This window comes from Sinocyclocheilus grahami, unplaced genomic scaffold (assembly GCF_001515645.1).
Source record: "Sinocyclocheilus grahami isolate Dianchi unplaced genomic scaffold, SAMN03320097.WGS_v1.1 scaffold67.1, whole genome shotgun sequence".
Lineage (NCBI taxonomy): Eukaryota > Metazoa > Chordata > Actinopteri > Cypriniformes > Cyprinidae > Sinocyclocheilus > Sinocyclocheilus grahami.
The window spans coordinates 1,506,311-1,529,478 of record NW_015505246.1 but is presented as its reverse complement, the minus strand read 5'-3'; the positions used below and the strand labels follow the sequence as shown (position 1 = coordinate 1,529,478).

The 23,168-nt window shown below is 36.7% G+C and overlaps 1 protein-coding gene across 1 annotated transcript in view; it reads left to right on the top strand.

Moving 5' to 3' along the window:
- oca2 (oculocutaneous albinism II) overlaps positions 1-23,168 on the top strand; it is a 108,898-nt gene that overhangs the window by 54,226 nt on the left and 31,504 nt on the right. The window contains exons 17-22 of the mRNA XM_016272044.1: positions 284-431; positions 971-1,028; positions 2,831-2,939; positions 15,885-16,012; positions 17,099-17,158; positions 19,159-19,263. Of these exons, the coding sequence (XP_016127530.1) occupies positions 284-431; positions 971-1,028; positions 2,831-2,939; positions 15,885-16,012; positions 17,099-17,158; positions 19,159-19,263 (608 nt within the window). The remainder of the gene's footprint in view (positions 1-283; positions 432-970; positions 1,029-2,830; positions 2,940-15,884; positions 16,013-17,098; positions 17,159-19,158; positions 19,264-23,168) is intronic.

Here is a 23,168-nt window from a genome sequence, read left to right as displayed (position 1 = left end):
ATGGGCATTCGTAGTGACTACAGACATTTCAAAGATGTTTGAGGTCAAATTTCAAAGCTTTACGCTAAAAATATTCTGAATAAATGAGTGTCACAATTATCCCTCCTTTATTATTATTTTTTCTGGATTGACTCGGTTTGACCATAAATCTCTATCTTTAATAATTCTCATTATTTGTTTCTTCCCGGTTTTTTGGAATAGATTTGAAATTCTTATCTTAATTCGTATGTGTCTGTTTTACAGCTGAACCCTTTATCTTGTCACGATTTGTGTCGCCCTGCAGAACTGAAGCATGAGATTCTGGTGTGGAGGCAGACAGCCCATCGCATTAACCCTGCCAGCCGAGAGGAGACTGCCGTCAAGTGTCTTCTCATGCAGAAGGTGCTCAATCTGGAAAGCCTCCTGCGCAAGAAGCTCAAGACCTTCCAGAGGTGCCACACTCATGCTCAATCCATTCTTTTCCTTGTCTACCTGGTTAAAATACAAGCAGTCTGTCTACACCGTGCATGGTGTTTAAAACCACGTATGTATGTGGAATAGAAATGTGTTTTTGTTGCACTTTTTTCAAAATATATCCATTCCCACTGCATGACACCTGTTGTGTCTGACGGTAGCACTTACCCAGAAGTCCAGGATGATAAATGAGAAATAATTAACCTGTAGAAAAGTAGGTAATTGTTCTCAATTGTGTCGGCTCTCTAAAGCTCTCGTAGAGAGCTTAAATTTTAATCATGCAGAATAATTTTGTTCTCAACAGTAGCCTGTTTTTATTTTTATTATTATTATGAATGCTTCTTTTAACTAAAGAAATTCGATTAGTTCTGCATGTGGTTTTGTGGGGGTTTTGTGGAGTAGAAAAGGTTCGGGGTGACCACATGAAATCACCACTCCTACTCATTTGCAGGTGTCCATGCTGGCTGAAAGGATGTATTAACACACTCTATTCTATTTTATTCCTTTATTTTCATAGGCAAATATCACAGGAAGACAAAAACTGGGAACACAATATTCAAGAGCTGCAGAAAAAGGTAAAACAAAGCTGCATTAACATGGCTTTGGTTGATTAAGTGTTGTACCTCACTGCTAACCCTGACTTATATTTCTGATGTTATCTTATTATATGATAAGAAGCTTGACCAATTTATTTGATTCCAGTGGAGTCAGAATTTAGAACACCCTGATAATAATAATAATAATTATTATTTATATATAATAATATATATATATATAATAATAATGTATTTATTTATTTACAGCCATATGTTTTTTGATTGTACAAACAAACAAATTCACAAATTATCACATCAAGTGTAATCATATTACTATGAGCTGACAGCGAATAGAAATTTTTTTAATTTTGTGATTGTATAAACATTAGAAGTATTTAAATTTACATTTATTCATTAAGCAGATGCTTTTATCCAAAGTGACTTACAAATGAAACAGTGTTTATAGTTTTGTTTCTAAATATCAATTGATATTTGTGACCCATGCTGGCAAAATGAGTTGGAATGCGCACGTGGTAATTTTGAGCTAAGTTTCGGGCAAAAAAGGTAAAAATTACGATTTTGGTCGAATGTGCGGTTTTCACAAAAATGAGTTCATTAAGCCCTCGTTTAGTGATCCCGATGCTCCGAATAGTAATTAAACATCTAAAATTATCTTTATTTGGACGTTTTCTGAGAGGAGTAGCGCTTCTCACACTAACTCTCATCCGAAGTGCGTACATAAAGGCGCTTCCGGCAGCACGCGATCCCAATAAATATACACATATTCACAGAATTACAGTAGGCCTATTTAAGTGTTCACGCAAATATAATCAGTTATGTCTTAAGTGAACGTTTGGGGAACTGTTGGGGAAAAACATCGGATGTGTAACATTATATGTGTATATGTAATTTACAGTTGCTTACTGAAGGCCCTGACTGAAACCCCACGGTACGCCACTGCGAGTTATTTTGCCAGCACAGGCCACATTTGATGGTTTTATTCACTTGGCAGCCAATAATTCACTACAAAAACACTTTGTGTTTTGCACACACCATCTTTAGCCTTTGTGCAGTTGAATCTGTATGTAATGTACTGTGGGTTATGTTTTTGATAAAATACTATTTATTGGAGTTTAAAGGTGCTGTATGTAGGATTGACACCGATTGGTTGAACTAGGTATTGCAGTCAAAATATTGGAGAGGGTTATTTTCACCCGGCCCCTCCTTCTCAGACTTGACGCACACGCAGGTTGCCAGATTGACGAACACCAACAGGAACGAACGCACTTGAAGATGAATGAAATGAAATATGCTGTGTTTTCTGCCAACTGGCAACCCGGGGTGCCAAAATATAATTGGGTGAACTGGCAGTGGGCTGGTTTCACAAACCAAAACATAGACCGACATTCCGGCCCGGAACACAAATTTTCAAAGGAGAATAACTGACTGTAGCATTGTTTTTCAGATAAACAAGTATGTTAACTTAGCATGTTTCTTAAATATCTGCAAACATATTATAGTATTTTTAAGCTTTAGTAGAGTCAAAAACTTACATACAACACCTTTAACTGGACGTATGACATTTTTTGACATCAATAACAAAAGATATGTTTCTCCTCCCTTGTAAATGTTAACATATAAAGCTATCCATACTGTATATGATTAGCATTGTAATATTAGCAGTTTTGCATTTTTTTTTTCACTGATATAAGTGAACCTGTCAGAATAGACTTGTGGATTGCAACTCAACAGTTGAGAAACACTATTTAGAGGGCATAGTAGGTATTTGACACGTTTCTTTCTCTCCTGTGTCTAAACATGTTTTTCATGGTCTTTTCCAGCACAGAATAACTGACAAAATCCTCCTGGTCAAGTGTCTGACTGTCCTTGGGGTGGTCATCTTTATGTTCTTCCTGAACTCCTTTGTCCCTGCCATACATCTGGATCTGGGTAAGCGAGAGACAAACAAGGACACAAATTATCAGGATTCATCCGTTTCTATTGCTGAACTGACCCTGCTGTTTACATGCCTCACTGTATAATTATGAGGGCTTGTTTCCTCTCTGTTTGAGCAGAGGAAATGGAATCACAAGAATATCTCGCTATTTTTGAAATGATCAAAAATGTGCCAATTCCTCTACCATGGAGCAAACATTTCATTTTATATGCATTATATTAGGGTTCATAGAATAAAATTAGAGAAACGAATGTTATTAGGCTAACCACTTTCTCCCATGATCTAATTGGTGTGTGTATGAATCCTTCAATGTGTTGATGTCATAATTGTTTGCAGCTGGGCTTTAAATGCAGAAAGAGACACAAACGCAAAATCATAACAATGGAGTAACATGAGATTAAATAAGACAGCTAGTATTACTCGACCTGAAATTAGTCTGTTTTATTTTTTTCTGTGTTTTTTCTTTCCGCCACACAGCCTTTCTTTTTGCACTAACTTTGTCGAACTGGTTTATGGACGTGTTTATTATACGGTGAAAGTGATGTCAGTTACAGATGGAAATTTCACCAAACACTATTAGTGTGACTGAGTTGGTCAATCAGAGAATGCCAGCCTTGCAGCTCGCTGAGGTTGTTGTATTGTTTGGGTCTGATTGTATATTGATAATCAATTCTCATTTGTGGACAGTTTGAGCTTGTGGAAAGATGACACATGCATATTATTTTCTAAATGATCATGTCACATCTCTTCATACATACAAAATCATGTTTTTTTGTTGTTGTCTTCCATAGCTGTGTACTTAATTAATTGGCAATGATCGAAAAAATAATCACTGTACATTACCATTTAAAAAAAAAATGTGTGGTTCTGCTTTCAAATTCCCCTCAGTGCCTCGTTCTGATCAAAACCAGGGTCGACCAGCATGGCCTGCAAATGACTGTCATTAGACTTTCATTAGGTTGACACATCACCACTCCGTTTGACCTTTGATATTGATTATTTAATTATGGGCGAGGATACAGTACGCCTGCTGGAGGGCAATGAAGCACACAGGATGCGCTGCACTCCGCATGTCTTTCCAACGAAAAGCGCATTCACGACAATTAAGTGATTCTTAAGCCCCAAGGCCATCCGTTTCCCAGAAAAATTATGTAACTACAGTTTGATTCTGCTATAACTGACTGGTGAACATTTAGCACATTTCTGTGAACAATATGAGCAGTAACAGTGCATCCGGGAGTTTTCTTGATTTTTTTAGGTCACTGAAAAACTGCTGAGAGATAAAAAAGGCTCTGAAAGGTCATTTCTATAGGTCCATCAAAACATTTCACATGTAGGTCGTAACGGATTTTCAAGGAAATATCAATAATTTTCTCAGTGTGAGACTTTACTCTGAAAGTAAAGATATTTTCCTGCTCAAAAAATCCAAAGAGATTGATAGAAAACAACAAGCAACATTTAACATTTGACTTAAGAAACTTGCAGTACTCATTTGCTTATGTAGTTCAAATTCAGCAGTTCTGCTTAAAGTTGCTAATTGATTTGGTAGTTTTCCAGAAATATACAGACACCTAGTGGCATGGATACAGATAGAATAAAGCATGAACAAAAATGTTCATTACACATGATAAAAATACCCATTTCATATAGTAAGCCATGAATAATTTATTCCACTAGCGAAATGTTCGATAACAAGAAATTCCAGAGAAAATGAGAGGTCATGTGGTCTCAACATTTCAACCCCCATGAGGCGATACTCCATGTGAATTAAGCAGCTTTATTATCTTTATTATTATGGACATGTTTTTATGAGTCATGAGTCTTTATCTCATGTGAATGTTTGTTTTAAACCATTTTCTTTTAAATATGCACTATGAAACTTTGGCCTCTTCTCTGTTTGAAATGTAAAATAGCAAAATTATTTCTTTACATGGGTTATGCTTTGGCACTGCTCCTCTGCAGAATGATAAATCTGATGGTTTGAGGTATAGATGTTGATTTGTTAATTTTTAACCAAAATCTCTTCTGTAGTGCAACTTTAAAGCAAAATTCATTTATTTAGGGGTAAAACTTTTTAAACGAGGAAACGATTACATTTAAGATCTGGACCACATGCATATTAAATATTGCTAATGTAATTCATCTCTTGATATGGTCATTTATTTATGAATAAATAAGTTAAAATCCAGACATAATTTATCTCCTGGGCAGCACAAAAGCTGTACCACCAAGTAATGAATGAGGAAACCGAGGAAGATTAATCAGAGTAGAACACACACAACAGCTCATTTCTTCCCAGAACATCCTGAGAGAGACAGAGTTCTTTATAAATAAGGTGCTTGTGGAAACACATTTGCTTTAAAATGAAGAACATGATGAGGTGGTGTTTGTGTCTCACTCAACGGGTCAGAATGCCTGTGTTGTTTTGGGTATGATGAATGAGCCTCCCAGGCTTTTCAGCAAACTTGTTTTAATTGCAGAGCCTTCTTTCTCTCTCTGTCTCTCCCATTTTTCTGCTCTGTTTGTGCTGTGCACTGCTGAAGGCCCCCAATTCCTCCAACGTCTTCAGTTGGATGCCGTGGGGGAACATTGAAGCAGAAAGCAAATCAAAAGTTACTTTTTTGGACTAGTGTTGTGACAAACCGTCCCAGTGCCAGTGTGGAAGAAGTCTGGGATTCGTTTCACACCATGCATGAAGTACAGTGCTAGAGTTTGTATGTGTGTGTGTTTGTTCCATCCAAATCGGTGAATATGCTTCACTTTTTGAGAAAAGATGCATAAGATTCTCTGGTCTGATGAGACCAAGATAGAACTTTTTGGCGGAATATATATATAGGGGTGTAACGGTTCACAAAATTCCCAGTTCGGTTCGATACGACACAGGGGTGTCACGTAGGGATGTAACCATTACCGGTTTGACGATAAATCGTGATAAAATACCCCACGGTTAGTATTACCATTTCATATTTTAATTATCACTATAACCGTATTAGATTACCGCGATTTGAACAACTGAGGATAAATAAATACTGTACTGCACAGGGCTCCAGTGTGCGACCAAATGGGCGCATTTTGCGATAATTTTTTCTGCCGGTGCAACTAAATTTTGTGTGCGGTCGCACTGGCGTGACCACCACATTGTTTAACTCATTAGCGCTGCATTTCTGTTGCATGTGAGAAACGGCAAACGAAACTGAAAGCATAATGAAACCGCGCGACTCGTTTGAGCTGCACAGCCCTTCGAGTGTAGAGCCTGGTTTATACTCGCCGCGTCAGGAGCGCGAAGCTGCGTGCAGCAAAAATGAGGTGAATATTGAGGAAACGATGGATGGGTTTCATGCTAAAGTAAAGTAAAAGACCACTTCTTAAACCAAAGGTGAACATGTTAGTATTCTTGTGGGACAAAAACATGCAAGCACTGTCAACAACAGCAAGTTTAGTTTTACTTTTCTTTTTGTTTTCATTTTGAAAAGCTTGTTATCTTTACTGTTTACCTCACGTTATGCTATGGAGGCTCTCTTTTTTTATTTAGTTGATTCCTCAGTGTTTGCTAAACGTTTTGTCATTTATTAGTCGGTATATAATACAGCATGTGGTGTATGCCATGCATGCCTCATCTTATTCGTTTTTGTTAATGCTAAACGTTTTATAAGCTAGTTTGTCATTGTATCTTACTGTTTTATTGTTGTTATGCTTTTTAATTAAGAATAACAATGAATCCATCTTTTGTTTTAGTCTTAAAAAGTGAAAGGTGTGTAGATCAAAAAACGGACCAAATTAGCATGGCCTGCTGTAAATTTTGACCGGTTGATGAAAAACAAGCTTATGTAGATTCTACACATTTAAACAATAAGGTATCTAGTATTATTTATGGAGCAGATAAATACATATAATCATTTATTAATCAGTTATCATTTTGACTTGACCCTTTTCTTTATTTAAAAGCTGAAATGTGAGGTTTACCATTTATGAAACTTTTTCAAAGCTTTATTTGAACATTTACATTAGATATTTGAACATGCTATTAGATAAACTGTTGTCAGTCATGTTGTCATTTACAATCCGGACATCATTGGCAATGGTATTCTTTTACTTATGCAAACATAAACTCATTTCATTTGTTGTTTGTTGATTTTAAATGTAAAACTTGGTGAAATTATTTGTGTGTCAGTACTTTTTGAACATTTCCAGCACATTTTAACAATACCGTGATAGTACTGATAACCGTGATAATTTTGGTCACTATAATCGTGATAAGAAATTTTCATACCGTTACATCCCAAGTGTCATGGTTCGGTATGTTTTCGATACAGCAAAAACAAAGAAATGCCAGACAAATTTCCTTGATTTTTACTTTTTTTATTTTTTTTATTTGTTAAAACTAGTATCATATGATCTTAAAAATATTTTAGACTTTGGAAGGCCTTTTGACTTTTGCCGTTTATCTAAGATGATTTTGGAAGCTTTTTCAACATTCGTTTCTGATTTATTTGGTTCCACCGTGTTCACTGCTGATTTTCATTGTTTTATATTTAAACTGTCAATTATTTATTTATTTTTTACTTTCGCTTTATTGTTTTTCATAAAGAGAGAAAACAAAACAAAACTGTACCTAGATCCAAATTACAAAACTGCAGGAACATCACACCTTTTATAACAAAATTAAATTTGAATACCCTTTTCCAGTTTCTTTTTCAAAAAAAACTAAAAACTTGTGGCTGTCACAAGTGTTTCAAAGTGGAACCAACACCTTGTCACTTTCAAAATAGTCTATAAAGCATTCCCAAGTGTCATAGAACTTATAAGCTTTATCTTTTATAGAAAACCTAATTCTTTCTAATTGAAGGTATTGCATGACCTCTCATATCCAAGTGAAATGGGTCAGGGTTTTTTTGTTGTTTCCAATTAAGAAGAAGAAGTCTTCGTGCAATAAGCATCACAAATATAATCACAGAATACTGATATTGTAATGGTATCATCTTTAACCCCAAAAAGAGCTAATACTGGGTCTGGGTCCAGAGGTCTTCTTATAATATGTGACATTATTTGAAAAATTGTGGACCAGTAAGTAATGATTTTAGGACACTTCCAAAACATGTGCGCTAATGAGGCACCTGATTGTCCACACCTATCACAGGTTGAGTCCACAGATGGAAACATATTGGAAAGTTTTTCTTTAGAAAGATGAAGTCCGTGCAATATCTTGAAATGTATAAGTCCGTGTCTAGCACATATTGAGGAAGAGTGAACCAGTTTTTGTGCGTCATCCCACTGGTCTTCTGTAATATTTATTCCCAGATCTTCCTGTCATGCTTCACGTAGATATTCCAGTGATACGTTACATTCAAATTGTGAGAGTTTCTTCAAAATAACAGATATGCCGCCTTTAACAAATGGGTTATCCAAGAACAGTGAGTCCATTGGTGAGTCTGGTGGTTCCTTGGGGAATGAAGGAAAATTCTTTTAGATAAAGTTACGTATTTGCAAGTATCTGAAAAATTGGGACTTCGGCAGATTAAAACTCTTTTGTAATTGTTGAAATGAGGAAAAATATCCATCTATGAGCAAGTCTTTGATTAAACAAATTCCACTTTCAGACCAGTTACGAAATGATACATCTGATATGGATGGAGGAAATTAATGATTAGCAGTTAATGGAGCCTGAGTAGCGCATGCATGCCATTTATAATGTTTTCTTATTTGAGACCATATCTTAAAATAATTAGTTACTACAGGGTTTATTATCTTACATGAAGGAGAAGACGGAGTTGAAAAAATTAGTCCCGGCCAAGAGGAGGGGGAGCATGATTGGTTTTCTATCAAAGTCCAGTCAGCGAAAGGATCATAAAATGCAAATGAAAGGGCTCGTATGTTACATGACCAATAATACAACTGGAAATTAGGTAGACTCATACCACCCATAGATTTAGGTCTTTGTAAATACGTCTTCTTAATTCTTGGAGTTTTATTATTCCAAATGAACTGAGATTCCATCTTGTCAATTTTTTTAAAGAATGCCTTATTAATAAAAGAGCTGAGGCCGGGCTAGAGTGAGCTGAGGCCGGCCTAGCGTGAGGGGAAGCCCCGGCTTAGTGTGCACTGAGGCCAGGATAGAGTGAGCTGAGGCGGGGCTAGAGTGAGCTGAGGTGGCGGGGTCAAGAACGGCGCGCCTGGCGGATGCGACAAATGATCAGCAACCACATGTGACGACCCCGGGCTGAACTCCGCTTTGTCCACGGTGAAAGTTGATGTATTCCCTCAGCGACCAGCACAGATCAGCTCTAGGCATGACGAAGTGGATATCGTCCTCTTTTGGAAGACCAAACAAAGTAGTTTCGCTTTCACAACGAAGCACACAGCGCCTTCACGACATGGCTGCAGCGTCAACAATACTACAGTGAGAATAAAAGTTACGCCTTCTTTCTTTGCGTGAACATTTGGACGGCGTTATGCAAATCTTCCCACATAGTGAGGTAGATATGTGGGGGCGTGTTAGAACGAGCCGTTTTAGGTAGGTGTGGCTGACTCTGAACTTTTATAAAGAATATCTCTTTGGATTTGAGACTTTAGTCTTTGCAACTTTACAGATCTTCTTTATGCACCAAGAGCTTGTAACACTCCAAAGAGAAAGGAAAAATTTAAATCGCATCATATGACCCCTTTAATTCAACCTGCTAGGGAAATGAGTAAGTTATTCCATTTTTTAAAACTTTGCAAGGTCTGATCATATATCTTCAAAAAATTTTCTTTAAATAATGCAGAGAAGGTTTTAGTAATATTGACCCCTAAATATTTAAAGGAGTCTGAAACTTTAAAAGGGTGAGAGTAGGATGGTTGATGTGTGTTTACATGGTTAATTGTAAATAATACACTTTTAGAAAGATTGATTTTATAACATGAAATATCACTGAACTCCTCTAAAATTGACATAATAGCAGGTATCGATATTGAGGGGTCAGAGATATATAATAGTAAGTCATCAGCATACAGAGACACTTTATGTTCCTTCCCTCCTCTAGTTATCTCTCTGTAAGTATTGGAAGCACGTAAGGCGATGGCTAAGGGTTCTATGGAAAGCACGAACAAAAGAGGGGAGAGAGGACATCCTTGTCTAGTGGAGCGACTAAGTGGGAAATAATTAGAAGTACAATTTGTTTGCACTGAAGCTTGAGGCTTTGCATAGAGTAATTTAATCAAAGAAATAAATTTAGGGCCGAATCCAAACTTCGATAGGGTGGAGAAAAGATAATCCCACTCCACCCTATCGAAAGCTTTCTCCGCGTCTAAAGAAATAAGTATCTCAGAGTGGTTATTATCAGAAACAGGGGAGTGAATAATATCAAACAATCTTCTAATATAAAAAAAAAGAAGTCTATCTTTAATAAATCCTGTCTGGTCTAAGGACATCACAGAGGGGAGAATATTTTCGATGCAAGTAGCTAATATTTTAGCCAATATCTTATTGTCTAAAAGACTAATAGGTCTGTATGAATTTGGCTCTAATGGTTCTTTATTTGCTTGAAGTATTAAGGAAATGCTTGCTTGATAGAATGTTGGAGGTAAGCAACCATTCTCAAGATTTGTTATTTTATATTCGGCATATAGCATGGTGTATTTGTATTCGTTTTGTTAATAAATTAAACATTCTATGTTTAATGTAAGTGAGTTTGTTGTACTGTTTTGTTTTGTTGTTGTCAATTCAATCAATTGACGCCGAAATGCCTCTAGTTCGAAAGTGAAAGTAAAATGCGCACAAGCATTTACAAGCTATTTAAAAGCGAATAAAAGCAAGGAAAAGAGGGAAAACTCAAACAAAGTACCTCACCGTCACAACCTGGGGTACATTATATTTCACTTTAAGCTCTTTCTCCCCCCCCCAATGTAATAGAATTACTCCAACGAATCCGAAAAAACCCGAAAGCCTCGTACCGAATGGTTCAATACAAATACGTGTATCGTTACACCCCTAATATATATACATGTAATGTTTTGTTGCACCCTAAAGCCCCTTTAATATCTAAAAAAACATGCTTATAATTTAAGTATCAGACTGATACTTCTTGACTTCTAATCTTATGAGAAGCAAAACAAACTTTATAATCACAGTTTTAAAGAGATTAAAGCTTCATTATTTTCTTTCTCCTGGGTTTTCATTAGATCTGAGGATATTCAAAGACTCTGAAGGGAAAACAGGAGCTTAATTTTGGTATTACTTTATAATTTTTGTAATTATGTTTACATATTCATCTTTAGGCTATCAACCAAACAAGAGGGGCGTAACAGATATTTGAACTACATCACTTATATTAGTGAGTCACACTCTAATTTTTACTATTCAGTTTCAACTTCTGTCAATAAATTTCCATAAAACTCCATCCTGATTTGTGAAAATCCACTTTTTTTTATTTAATAGACTTCATTTTGTTACATAATTTTGTCTTCCATCATTCAGCTATTCTGAACACTATTTCCTTTAAGATCTTTACCTTGTTTAAACATTACATTAATATATTCTCTTCCACAATTACAGTACATCTGTGTCCTCTGTGTGACTGCAACTGATTCTTTCTCTGTCTACTTCTGTTCTTTCTCTTCCTGTCTTTGGCTCTTCTTCTGTTCATCCTTCTCATTCCTTATTAAATGATTTCCCAAGGGCAATCTTCAGCACTCACCTGTTTAATCAAATTTTGCTAGAATTGGAAGCATACTGTCGCCCCCTCTGCTATGATTCTTAGTGTATCCGTTTGTTGCAGCATTTACTGACCAGCGTTGGTTATAATCCCAAAAGTATGTGTGCATGCATATGTTGTGTTTTGTGTTAAATTTGGGAAGCTTGAATAGTAGCTGTTTGACCATTGTCCAGCTTATTTTAATGAAGGCACTTCACTCACTGGCATCGCTGGCTAAAGTCCAAAGCCCCTGATAGCTAACAGGAAATAGTCTGGTGGAAATGGGGTCTTCAGATAATTGCTCAGTAATTTGTTATCCTGCTTTGAGTGGGTTGGATTTTTGACATTTGTGATTATTTCTGCTGTCAAAATAATAGTGAGAAGGTTGAGCCTTTCATGATTGTAAAGTTTATGCAGGCTAATAATGAAATGAATAAAAAACAAGAGGAGTCTCTTCCCAACTCTTCCTTAATTTTTGGAGGAAAGTTGTCACTCACAATTGTCCTTTCTGGCTTAAATTCACAGAGCCCTGGGACAAAATGTTTATGGAAGACCCCACTTTTCTGGGCCCAAGCGCTGGTTTTTGGCAAATGATTTTACATCAAGCTGGCGATCCAAAACAGTTGTTTATCTTTAAAAAAAATACCTAGAAGTTTTTTGTTGGTATTTTCATGTTGGCACATACTTTTTGCTAACTTTTGCTACAGTAAATGCGTCGCTTCAGAAAACTTGTGCACATCCCTATTAATAGTCCTATTAGTATTATATGTAGTGTAGGGTATCAGAGCGAATCAGACAATTTAAGATTTGATCAGAACATGTTTGGAACCACCCAAAGAGCCAAATTCCACAAAGAGGCCCAGGATAACCAGACAACGTCATAAATCTGTCCACGATACCCTGGCGCCACCAACTAGCAGCTTTGAAACAAAAGAACACTTATTGACAATTCCAACTCAGGAAGGAGTTTGTCAAAGTTGGGGCAAGTAACCAAGATTAATGGTCAAAGAAATGCACAGCATGACCATCACATGTAAATCCATGATAGAAATCATGAGCTAAAGACTTCCTCAGATTGGTTTCCCCCACCCAGGACAAAGACCAGGCTCCTTCTAGACCTTTTGAACTTTTGTTCCTCACAAAGCACATCCTCACATTCACAGAACGACAGACAGATAGACAGACAGTCTTTTACAGATGTAGATGCACCAAAATTATCTCAAAAGGACTTATAAATGAATATCAGTACATTGCTTAACTCCATATCTGTAACCCACACATTTGACTATCATGTTCTAATCACTCATTTTGTATGTATTTTGAATAACTATGGAATAGTTTATAGGATTATATTCATGTTGGGTATGTATGAGTTTGAAAAGTCATGCTTTAAATGTTTCTATCAATCAATACTTTGTAAAATGTATTATATTCTTGTTATAGAAATCATGTCCAAATTATACTCCGCAAGAGCGGGAAAATTTGGACCATGTGACTGATAAGATAACATGTTGATTTATGTATTGGGAGGAGAAACATAGCAACGCCCCGAGCTAAGACAATGTCTAATTGGTCAAGACACCATTTAGGATGTGTCTAACAGCCCAGTTTATAAACTCAAGACACCATCAAATTTTCAAACACCATCAAACGCTTTTTGCCGTTCCTTTGGCTTTTAGCTATGCTTTTTGCCACTGCTTTTTGCCCGTGAAATCTGAGAAACGCCATCTAGTCTTGTCAAACTTTACTCTTTTCTTTCTTTTACTTTAATTTCTTTTCTTTTCCGTTGAGAGTTTCGTGTTCTGAGTTCAGTTTTGCTGCAATGCAGTGTCTCCGAGTTCACGAGTCTGTGGCCGCCTCAAAACTTCAACCAGCCCACAACTCCGCATCTTCAGCCAACACCCAACAATTGGCTTCCCAAGACGTCACTTCGAACGACAACTGGACTTCCAGCCAATCAACAAACTTGGGTAAACCCTTTCTGCAATGAGGACAACAAGGGGACCCCCCTAAACAAGCAACGCAAGTACCTCTAGATTCTAGCTGAACTGGTGCATTAATAATATAAATTTTAGCCTCATTGAGGAACTCAATGCGAGGGTTAATTAAATGATTGATGGTTGTTCAGGTCTAAGCAATTGCGCACATTGCTATAAATTTGGGAGTTCACATTTTCACTCTCTCAAACTCATTCTTTCCTCACTTTCTCTCTTTCTGCAACTTGTGTGAATGCGTGTGTTCATGTGTTCTGTCCAAATGTAAAAAATAAGAAGAAAATGTCAGTTAAGAAAACTTTTTTGTTCACGAATGAATGTTTTGTGAATCTGGCCCCGGTTCCTGATTGTGCACTCTAGAGGAAAGCACTGTGTTATTATATGAAATAAATATAATTTTGACCCCAAAGCTTTGATAGTGTGGGGTGTACAGTTCGTGACCATCTGCTCAACACATGCTGCTTCAAAGACTGAACTCCCTAAGTCCTCACTATGTGTTCCTGCTTTTAACTCAAGACCCATCTACGCCAACCGAACATCATCCACTCTCCCTTTCCCTCTCATATTTGTTTTTGGAGTACACTGAGGATTAATAATCAAAAGAAAGATTAATATTGCAAAATCAAATAAATGCAAAATAACAAGAAATGAATTTTTCCCTTTCACTGTTTTGTTTTGTTAAATTATGACAAGCACAATACTAGGAAATATTATTTCAGGAAAAATTTTATCTGGATGCTACGATGAATGTCCCCTTAATGGTGCTCCAGTAAAACACAATTTAGAGAAGATAATCCACTATCTGCACTTATGTACATTTCTAACTCTGATTTTACTGCTTGTAACTGTTTCTCCCAGCGTGTATGCATACATTAAGTGGGCTAATGGCTTCTGTTCGTTTGTTGTGACATTTGCAGGCGTTCATTTATGTTTTTTTTAAATAGTCAACCTCAGTTGCATGTAATACGCAGGTCCAGAATAAAGCCTGTTTTTCTGTGGCTATTATAGTAAAGGTCAAAAACTGAGATGTGACGCATTAGTTGTGCACGGTCTTGATGTCTAAATGGCACACTCATTATGATGGACTTCTACCACCGCATGTTATGGAGCAGTATAACGCCGGTCCGCTTCCTGCTGTATTATCCGTCTCACTTTAGTGACTCGTACATTTTGTTCCTGACACGCTGTGTATGTTTTTAATCCCAGAGGCTTCTGGGAGACAGAACATCACCTAATCAGCAGTAAAATGTCTGGCAATATTACTTGACAGCATGCACAATGTTCACACCAGCTAATGTCCTTTTATATTTCACCTCCATTTTTCAGAGATATTTCAGATTGATATCACGAGTGGATTAAAATAAACTGTGGTACATATTGACTTTTATTTTGCTAATATTTATTGAACAGAGCACAGGGAATGTTCACATAAAATTGAAGATTCAGGCATCATTTACTTAGCAAGCCTGCATTCATTGAACAAAAAAATTACTTTAAAGACTTTAATTAAAATTTCTATCTCAAATAAATGCTGTTCTTTTGAATTTTCTATTCATCAAATAATCCTGAAAAAAATTTATTACCCTTTTTCCACAAAAATATTAAGCAGCACAATTATTTTCAAACATTTATAATAATTAGAAATGTTTCTTGAGCAGTAAATCTGCATATTAGAATTATTTCTGAAGGATCATGAGACACTGAAGACTGGAGTAATGGCTGCTGAAAATTCAGCTTTTATGTTGTTATATCTACTGTAGTTGTGATTCCCATCATTTATTTAGACTGAGGTTCTTAGTTAGATCAGTGTCGGGCACATCACAGAAGACTTTAATGAAGATTATCCAGTAACTGGCTTATTATTCTTGTGCCCTGACAGTCTGTAGTCCATTGTGGTGATGCAGACTACCTGTGGTGTCAGTGTATCGATGTGCAGAGCGATTATGAGCCTGTTTGTAAGGTGGCTGGACTGTGTTTCTAATTGAATGCTGCTGTTTGTTCTCTCTCCCGCTGAAGGTTTTTTTGTGTGAGTGGAATGCCAGATTTAGGACCGCTGTGGTCGGCTGATGAGAAAGTGTTTGTGGTCGTGAGAAGGCAAGATAGATAGAGACATAACATATGATTGATGCATTGCATTAACCACCGGTCGGCTGTTTTCCAGGATTCCATTATCTTAAAACCTTTATGTGCAACAACAGGAAATCAAATGTTTGTGTGAACAGTGTTCTTGGTTGTTTTCCAGTGATCTCCATTGATGTACTGTTTTGTCCCTCAGGTTGGATTGCTATTCTGGGGGCTCTGTGGTTATTGGTGCTGGCTGACATTCAGGACTTCGAGATCATACTTCACAGAGTGGAATGGGCCACCCTGTTGTTCTTCGCTGCTCTGTTTGTGCTTATGGAGGTATGCTAATGTTCAACAAACGCCCACATATCCCAATGTTCTGTCATCTGTTACATCACAGTGATGGCTAGTCATTGTTTACCAAGATCAGTTTAGCTGGCCACTGGCCCATGTCGTGTTTTGGATGCTGGTTTGGAGCCTGTAATGCCTCAAATGCGCCCCCTTTATTTTTTTTAATGCAATAATAAAAAAAGAAAAAGAAAATGTAATTCCCCTAAAATATGATTAAAAAAGATTTATATTATATTAGACTTGTATTAACTCTAAATTAATTTGCACAATTATTGTAAGAAAATGTGTTCTACTTCTTTTATTAAATCTATTTCACACACACACACACACACACACACACATATGTGTTTGTGTCTGTTTTTATATTTACACACTCTTTTTTTAAGTGTGAAAAAGGAAAAAATGCATTGTTATAGAAGACAAAATATTTAAAATGCATTGTCATGAAAGATATATAATAGTGTATTATTATGTATATGCTTAATACATTTTATTATTATTCTTTTATTTTTTTTATTTTCCCTCCCTGAATTTAATGTGTCTTTTTTTTATTTACAAACCCCAGGGAAAAAGTGCATTGTTATAGAGAACAAAATATTTTAATATAAGTGCATTGTCATGAAAGATAAAATATTAATAGTGTATATAATAGTGCATTGTTATGTTTATTTTTATCCATCACATTCATAAATAAAGGAGAAAGAGGGTGACTTAGAGATTGGGAGTCTAAGAAGAAAGTGAGCATGTCAGCAGCAGAAATGCTAGGTTTGCTGTTTGTGTTGGTTTAATCCTTTGTTTTGTTAGGAGGGCAGTATTCACACAGGGAAGCCCACCCCTTGGGCCCAGTGGGGAGCATAACGCTGCTCCAAGATAAACTGTTTGCCCTCTATAGCAGAGCCAACATTCACAAATCACTCCTACCAGTGTGCACCGCAAGCGGCGAGACAAAAATAGATGAATACTGATATTCCACTTCCGTTGTTTAAAAGATGGAAAATCAGAGCTGTCAGGTTAAATGTCTATTGTTTTGGTTTCTGGTCTATGACTTGATTTTCTCTTTGGTGTGTTTTTAAGGCCCTAGCACAGCTGCAGCTCATCGACTACATCGGGGAGCAGACAGCAGTGTTGATAAAAGTGAGTATTTGCTCCAGAAGTATTTGATACAGTCTTTGGGGGGAATTCACTAAGAATTTATATTTGCATGGGCTGTGTTGCTTTGCTGCTCGACTCACTAAAGGTGTTATGCAATCAGCACAAAATCTATCCCAAAAAGTGGTGTTAAATCTTGGGTGATACGATCACAAGTGGGAAGGCGACACATGCTGTTTACACCTTGATGTAACATTTTTCAGATGTGTCTCCTGTGACCACTTGTGATCGGATTTTGAGGGGAAGATCTGTTTTTTTCTGTTTCTGAGTAAAAGCAGATTATAAAAATAAGAAGATAGTCATTGTAAGTCACATTGTAACATATGACATTTAAACTGCAAAATATAAAGTTGCAATTATAGGAAACAAAGCTGCATTTGCAAAATATTAGGTCATTGTGAGATATGAAGTTCATTTCTGAGAGATAAAATCACATTTTAGATATAAAGTTGCAGTTCCCTTTGTATTTAGATTGAGATTCACTGTTGTCCGAGTTCTATGCTACAGCTTAGTCTACTATGAAGTGCCAACAATTGGCTTCTGAAAAATCCCATTAATTTTAGGATTGATTTTTAACTTACAGTGTGAGCTACAGTACAAGGTTGTTAATTGATAGTACATGTCCATCTGCCTGCATTATTTCAACATATTTTTTAAATAATCATTTTAACAGCAGATGAGAAACTAAATTACCCAATGATTCAGCAATGAAACCTCCACCAATCAGAGAATCACAATAAGCAAATTGTGAAAAAGGAATTATTTACTAATTTCCTGATTTGCCTGCCCACTTCCCATGAAGCATCGCAAATGAAGTACACTGTTAAAAATAAAGGGGGTTTGGATGCAATAGAAGAACCACTTTGTGAACAGTTCTTAAAACAACCCTTTTTTTTGTTAAGAATATTTTAATAATCAGAAGAACCTTTTTTTCACTATAAAGAACCCTTGGTGCAACAGAAAGGTTCCATGGGAACATCAATGCCAAAAAAGAACCTTTATTTTTAGTACTGTATTTGTCTATATATGCATATTTTGAAATGAGCATAAAATATGTCGTTTTGTTTATGGCTTTCACAGTTCTTCATGGATCTGTGGGTAAAACTGTTAAGTACACTTGTCAATTTTCAAATACATTTTTGCTTCAAATTAAAGTTTGTAATGTGATTAACCTCGTTGCTGGTTGATTTGGTTCATGGTTTATAAATTTGAACAAAGACTTAAAAAATCTCTATGGAAAAAACCAAGGCTGTAAAAAAGTGGACGGGCTCTGTTTTACTCCATATCTTTTTTCACACATGGACCATAATTCTAAGAGCATGCATTTCCACACTTAAAAAAACTATGTAAACCTGCCAAATGAACTTCATTAAATAGTGTGGCTGGCTGAAATTATTATTATCTTTGATCCAATAGTAGGTCTATGTGGGCAATAAATACAGAGATTTCCACAGACCTGGAAGTGTCCAGCTCTGCCTGGCTGGCGATCACTCTCTGATAGACCCGTCAGCTTGTGTTTGGTGTGCAAGCCTTTTACAATCACGGTAATTATTCATGACAGGTGCTGCTGTGGAGCTCTGATGCATTCAATCCAATCAGCAGCACCAGGACCCCCAAAATCTGACCATGTAGATGAACAACCAAAAAGAGAAATAGTGGGGAAACGACTGAAATAAAACAATTTTCTAATAAACAGCATTCCTACATGCTAATAAAAAGGCTACGGTGCGTTTTCACATACATTATAGCTGGATTGAAAACAGGCGTATGGTGAGAGTGTGTGTTTACATCTGTTTGTGTACATGTGTTGTGTTTCGGTTTATGAAAGCAACAGAGCGTGAAATAATGAATCCAATGTGACTATATCATGAACACATTGTCTGCAAAGCCCTCCCACCTTTGTGTTGGCATCTGAGACTGACAGAGAGAGAGGGTTTGTGTGTGTGTGTTTGGTTGTGACATTTTATTGTTATCTTCTCTCCCAGGCAGTGCCAGAGGACGAGCGGTTGGCCATCGCCATCATTTTGGTCATGTGGGTCTCAGCACTGGCCTCCTCTCTTATAGACAACATTCCCTTCACTGCCACTATGGTAAGGAACTCACTTACTCCTTCAAGCATTTGCACACAAACACAAATCTATGGTAAAAAAAGAGAATCACACTCTAGTTTGTCTAACATCTTTCGTACACAGACATTTTATTAGTACTTGGCCTTTTTTTGTGAAATATTGCAATTTAAAATAACAGTTTTTATTTTAATATACTTTAAAATATAATTTATTCCTGTAAAGCAAAGCTGAATTTTCATAAGCCATTACTCCAGTCTTCAGTGTCACGTGATCCTTTTCAGAAATCATTCTGATATGCTTATATATTATCATTGTTGGACATAGTTGTGCTGCTTAATATTTTTTAAAACCTGTGATACTTTTTTTTAGGATTCTTTTATGAATAAAAAATGTAAAAGAACCGCATTTGTTTGTAACTTGTGTTACAATATACACTACCGTTCAAAAGTATGTAATATGTAATATATATTACATATTATATTTTTCTGTAATTTGCTGATTTGGTGCTCAAGAAAGATTTATTTTTATCGATTTAAAAAATGTGCTGCTTAATATTTATGTGGGTACCATGATGCATTTTTTTTCAGGATTTTAATTGTTTTTGTGATGCAATTAAAAATGATGTTCAATTAAATTATTAATTTAAATTTAATTATTTTTGTAAAAATAAATAGTGTACAGTAAATATAGTATCAAGTATATATTATTAGATGCTGAAACTGCTTAATTTTCACTTCATTTCTTTAAGACAAAATCTTTTATAAAATAGTTCTGTATACGAAGTTATGTAAGGCGTAATATCAGTCACCTGATCTTTATCCCAAAATAAGACAAGTGATCTGACCTCTGATGTGAACCAGGAGGGTCTTGGACGAACCTGAAGCGATTTATGTAATGATAATGACTGAAGTCCCTTACTTAACTTGACGGATTGTCATATCTTGCCTAGAGACCCTGAACCACTGCCAGATTTTGGAGCTCTTTCAATTTAACCCCTGTGAACAAAGTAAAACGTGAAATGTCCCAGTACTCATTATTTATGCAAAGTAGAACACTGGAGCTGTTTTATGATTATAAATTAATTAGAAATATGCTTTTTAAAATACTTTTAGTATGGCATGTCACACTGCAGGACACTGCCGTCACTGCTTGCCATGTCGTGTCAACTGCCCACGTTTTGTTGACAAATAGGTGAAAATAGTGCATCTTATCCTCTATAGTCACCTGAAACGTGTGAAAAACAGTAGTGAGTGATGATGTGCTATCAGAGCAGCGCATGAATCATATGCATCATGAAGGAACACGTGCTGTGAGCTGATATGATGAACATGGCACCAAACAGACAGAGCTGTGCTGCCGATCGCGCACTGCCAAATGAGCAGAAGGGAAGAATGCAGGGCAGATGAAGAGACAAGTCACTTAGCATTTCAAAAGCCTTTTCATTTCCTTCTTCTCCAGCGTTTTCCACACGTTTCATTTGATCGGTCTATTTTGACCTCTTTTCTTACTTTCGCTTACTTTCTCGCCTTGTGTGTAGTAGGGATGAACAAAACTACATTAGTTGTTAGTTTAGGCAACTAGTTAGGCAAAGTTGTTATGTGAACAACTAGCTGAATACTAGTCTAGTATAATTAGCCTGTCAAACTGACCCCGATTATATATAGTATATTTCTTAGGACGCGTGTACATCAAGTCGATTGTTGGATGACTAGTTAGCCACTGGGACCTGCAACTCTATCCTATTTAGTGTTATTCTTGCTCGTTCTCTGTCTCTTTCACTCGCTCTGTCAAAAAATTATAGATGAACAGAGTGAAATGTACTTGAGCTCAGGATACACCTGTGGTGGTAATGGATCACATTGATTTTGCAGGCCCCATCACTGTATAAATACAGAAAAGACTTCTCAGCAGTGCCCTCTGACAATCTGAAGATGGACTAAAAAGACCATGCAGTTAAACACACACTTCATTTCTGTAGAGCACAGAATGTGCCTGTTTTTGACTACTAACAACAAAAATCAGCATGTGTTCAGTTATTTTTAACCGCCCTCTTGAAGAGTGGTCTGAATGCTGGCATGCTGGTGTCCTCATCGGACCTCATAACTAACTTAACCCTCAAGCCTCATTTGGTCAACAAGCTTCATTAGAAAGACCATTTAAAGGGGTCGTATGATGCGATTTCAGTTTTTCCTTTCTCTTTGGAGTGTTACAAGCTCTTGGTGCAACAAGAAGATATGTAAAGTTGCAAAATCCAAAATCTCAAATCCAAAGAGATATTCTTTATAAAAGTTAAGAGTCAATCACGCCTACCTAAAACGGCTCATTCTAACATGCCCCCCACATATCTACGTCACGATGTGGGAAGATTTGCATAATGCCGCCCAAATGTTCACGCAAAGAAAGAAGGCGTAACTTTTATTCTCACTGTTGCCGCCGCCGCCGCCATGTTGTGGAGACGCTGTGTGTTTCGTTGTGAAAGTGAAATTACTTTGTTTGGCCTTCCAAAAGAGGACAAAACTAGAAATCAGTGGTTAAGTTGTATTTACAACACTGTTCCGGAACAGTTCAACCCAAATATTCAGATGTGTGCAGCGAATTTTACGGAGGACGAGGACTGTTTCCTGGGAGAGTAGCCTACAATGCTGGTGTCTGTTTCTATAAAGTGGGGCAATTCCAACTTCGCAAGGACAGTCTGGCACTTCTGACTCACAGCCTGTAAGTACGTTTTCACATTTAAAGAATTTGCCACTGACGATTCAAACGCGAGTTTTGAGCAGTGTAGAGTAGCGCTTGTTGTTTGTCGTTTCTCCGATCACAAATGCAGAAATGGTTTTATGTTTACGCAGCGCGGTACGCAATGCGTAAAAAGACAGTATAAGTCATTATAATCAGTAATTATATCCCCACTGGATGCAACAAATGCCTTGTTTATAATGGGTTTTATTGTTTTCGTCTTACCACGCCGGGACACGGCATCATGTGGTAAGGGGCATAACATTTCTGCCATACGCTTGAGGTATTCGGCCAATCACAACACACTGGATAGCTGACCAATCAGAGCACACCTCGCTTTTCAGAACGATGAGCTTTGTAAAAATCTACGCGTTTCAGAAAGGCCTGGCATAGAGGAGCAACAATAATGTACATTTTTTACATTATGTACATTTTTTTAACCTTAAACCGCATTAACACATTGCACTGTACCAAATACACAAAAGAATGTTCTTTTTAGCAATGTCATAAGACCCCTTTAACTAGACAAAATATTCCGCCGTGGAAATTCATAATGGTCTAAGCAGCAAGTTTCTGTGGTTAGACATTTAAATTGCTTTAAGTATTGACTCCATATCACACCATGCATAAATCAATTTTAAATTGTGCTCACATGTTTAGGATCACGTATCATGCTCAGAGTGTTCAGTTTGAGTACCTTTTCAAACATGACACAATCACTGACATCCACATGGAGCATTAAACATCTGATCTGAAGATCAATACAGAAGCTGTTTACTTCTGTCCCTGGTCTCATCTGTAAGGGATTATATATGACATATACATGGCTGCAGACATGTCCCTGCTCTCCCTCACCATGTTTGTAGATCTCCTTTGTGTCCCTGGCCATTTGATGGGTGACTTGCCAAGGATTGTTCTGTAAATGCAATAAGTAAACTTGAACAAAGTGCTTGTGGGATTTAATGAAGGTGATCATTTAACATGAACAGTATTGACCATTCTTAACCTGTATTATCTAAGGTTCTGTCTTTGTGGTAAACCTTTAAGCCACAATTGATATTATATTTTCAGGAACACTAAGTGGTTATCCTGAAATAGATCTACAAGAATATCCCAAAAGAACCACCTGGTGAGAACCAGGATCTGAAATTGACTGACAGCAATGAAATTTAAATTGAAATTACTTTTTTTCT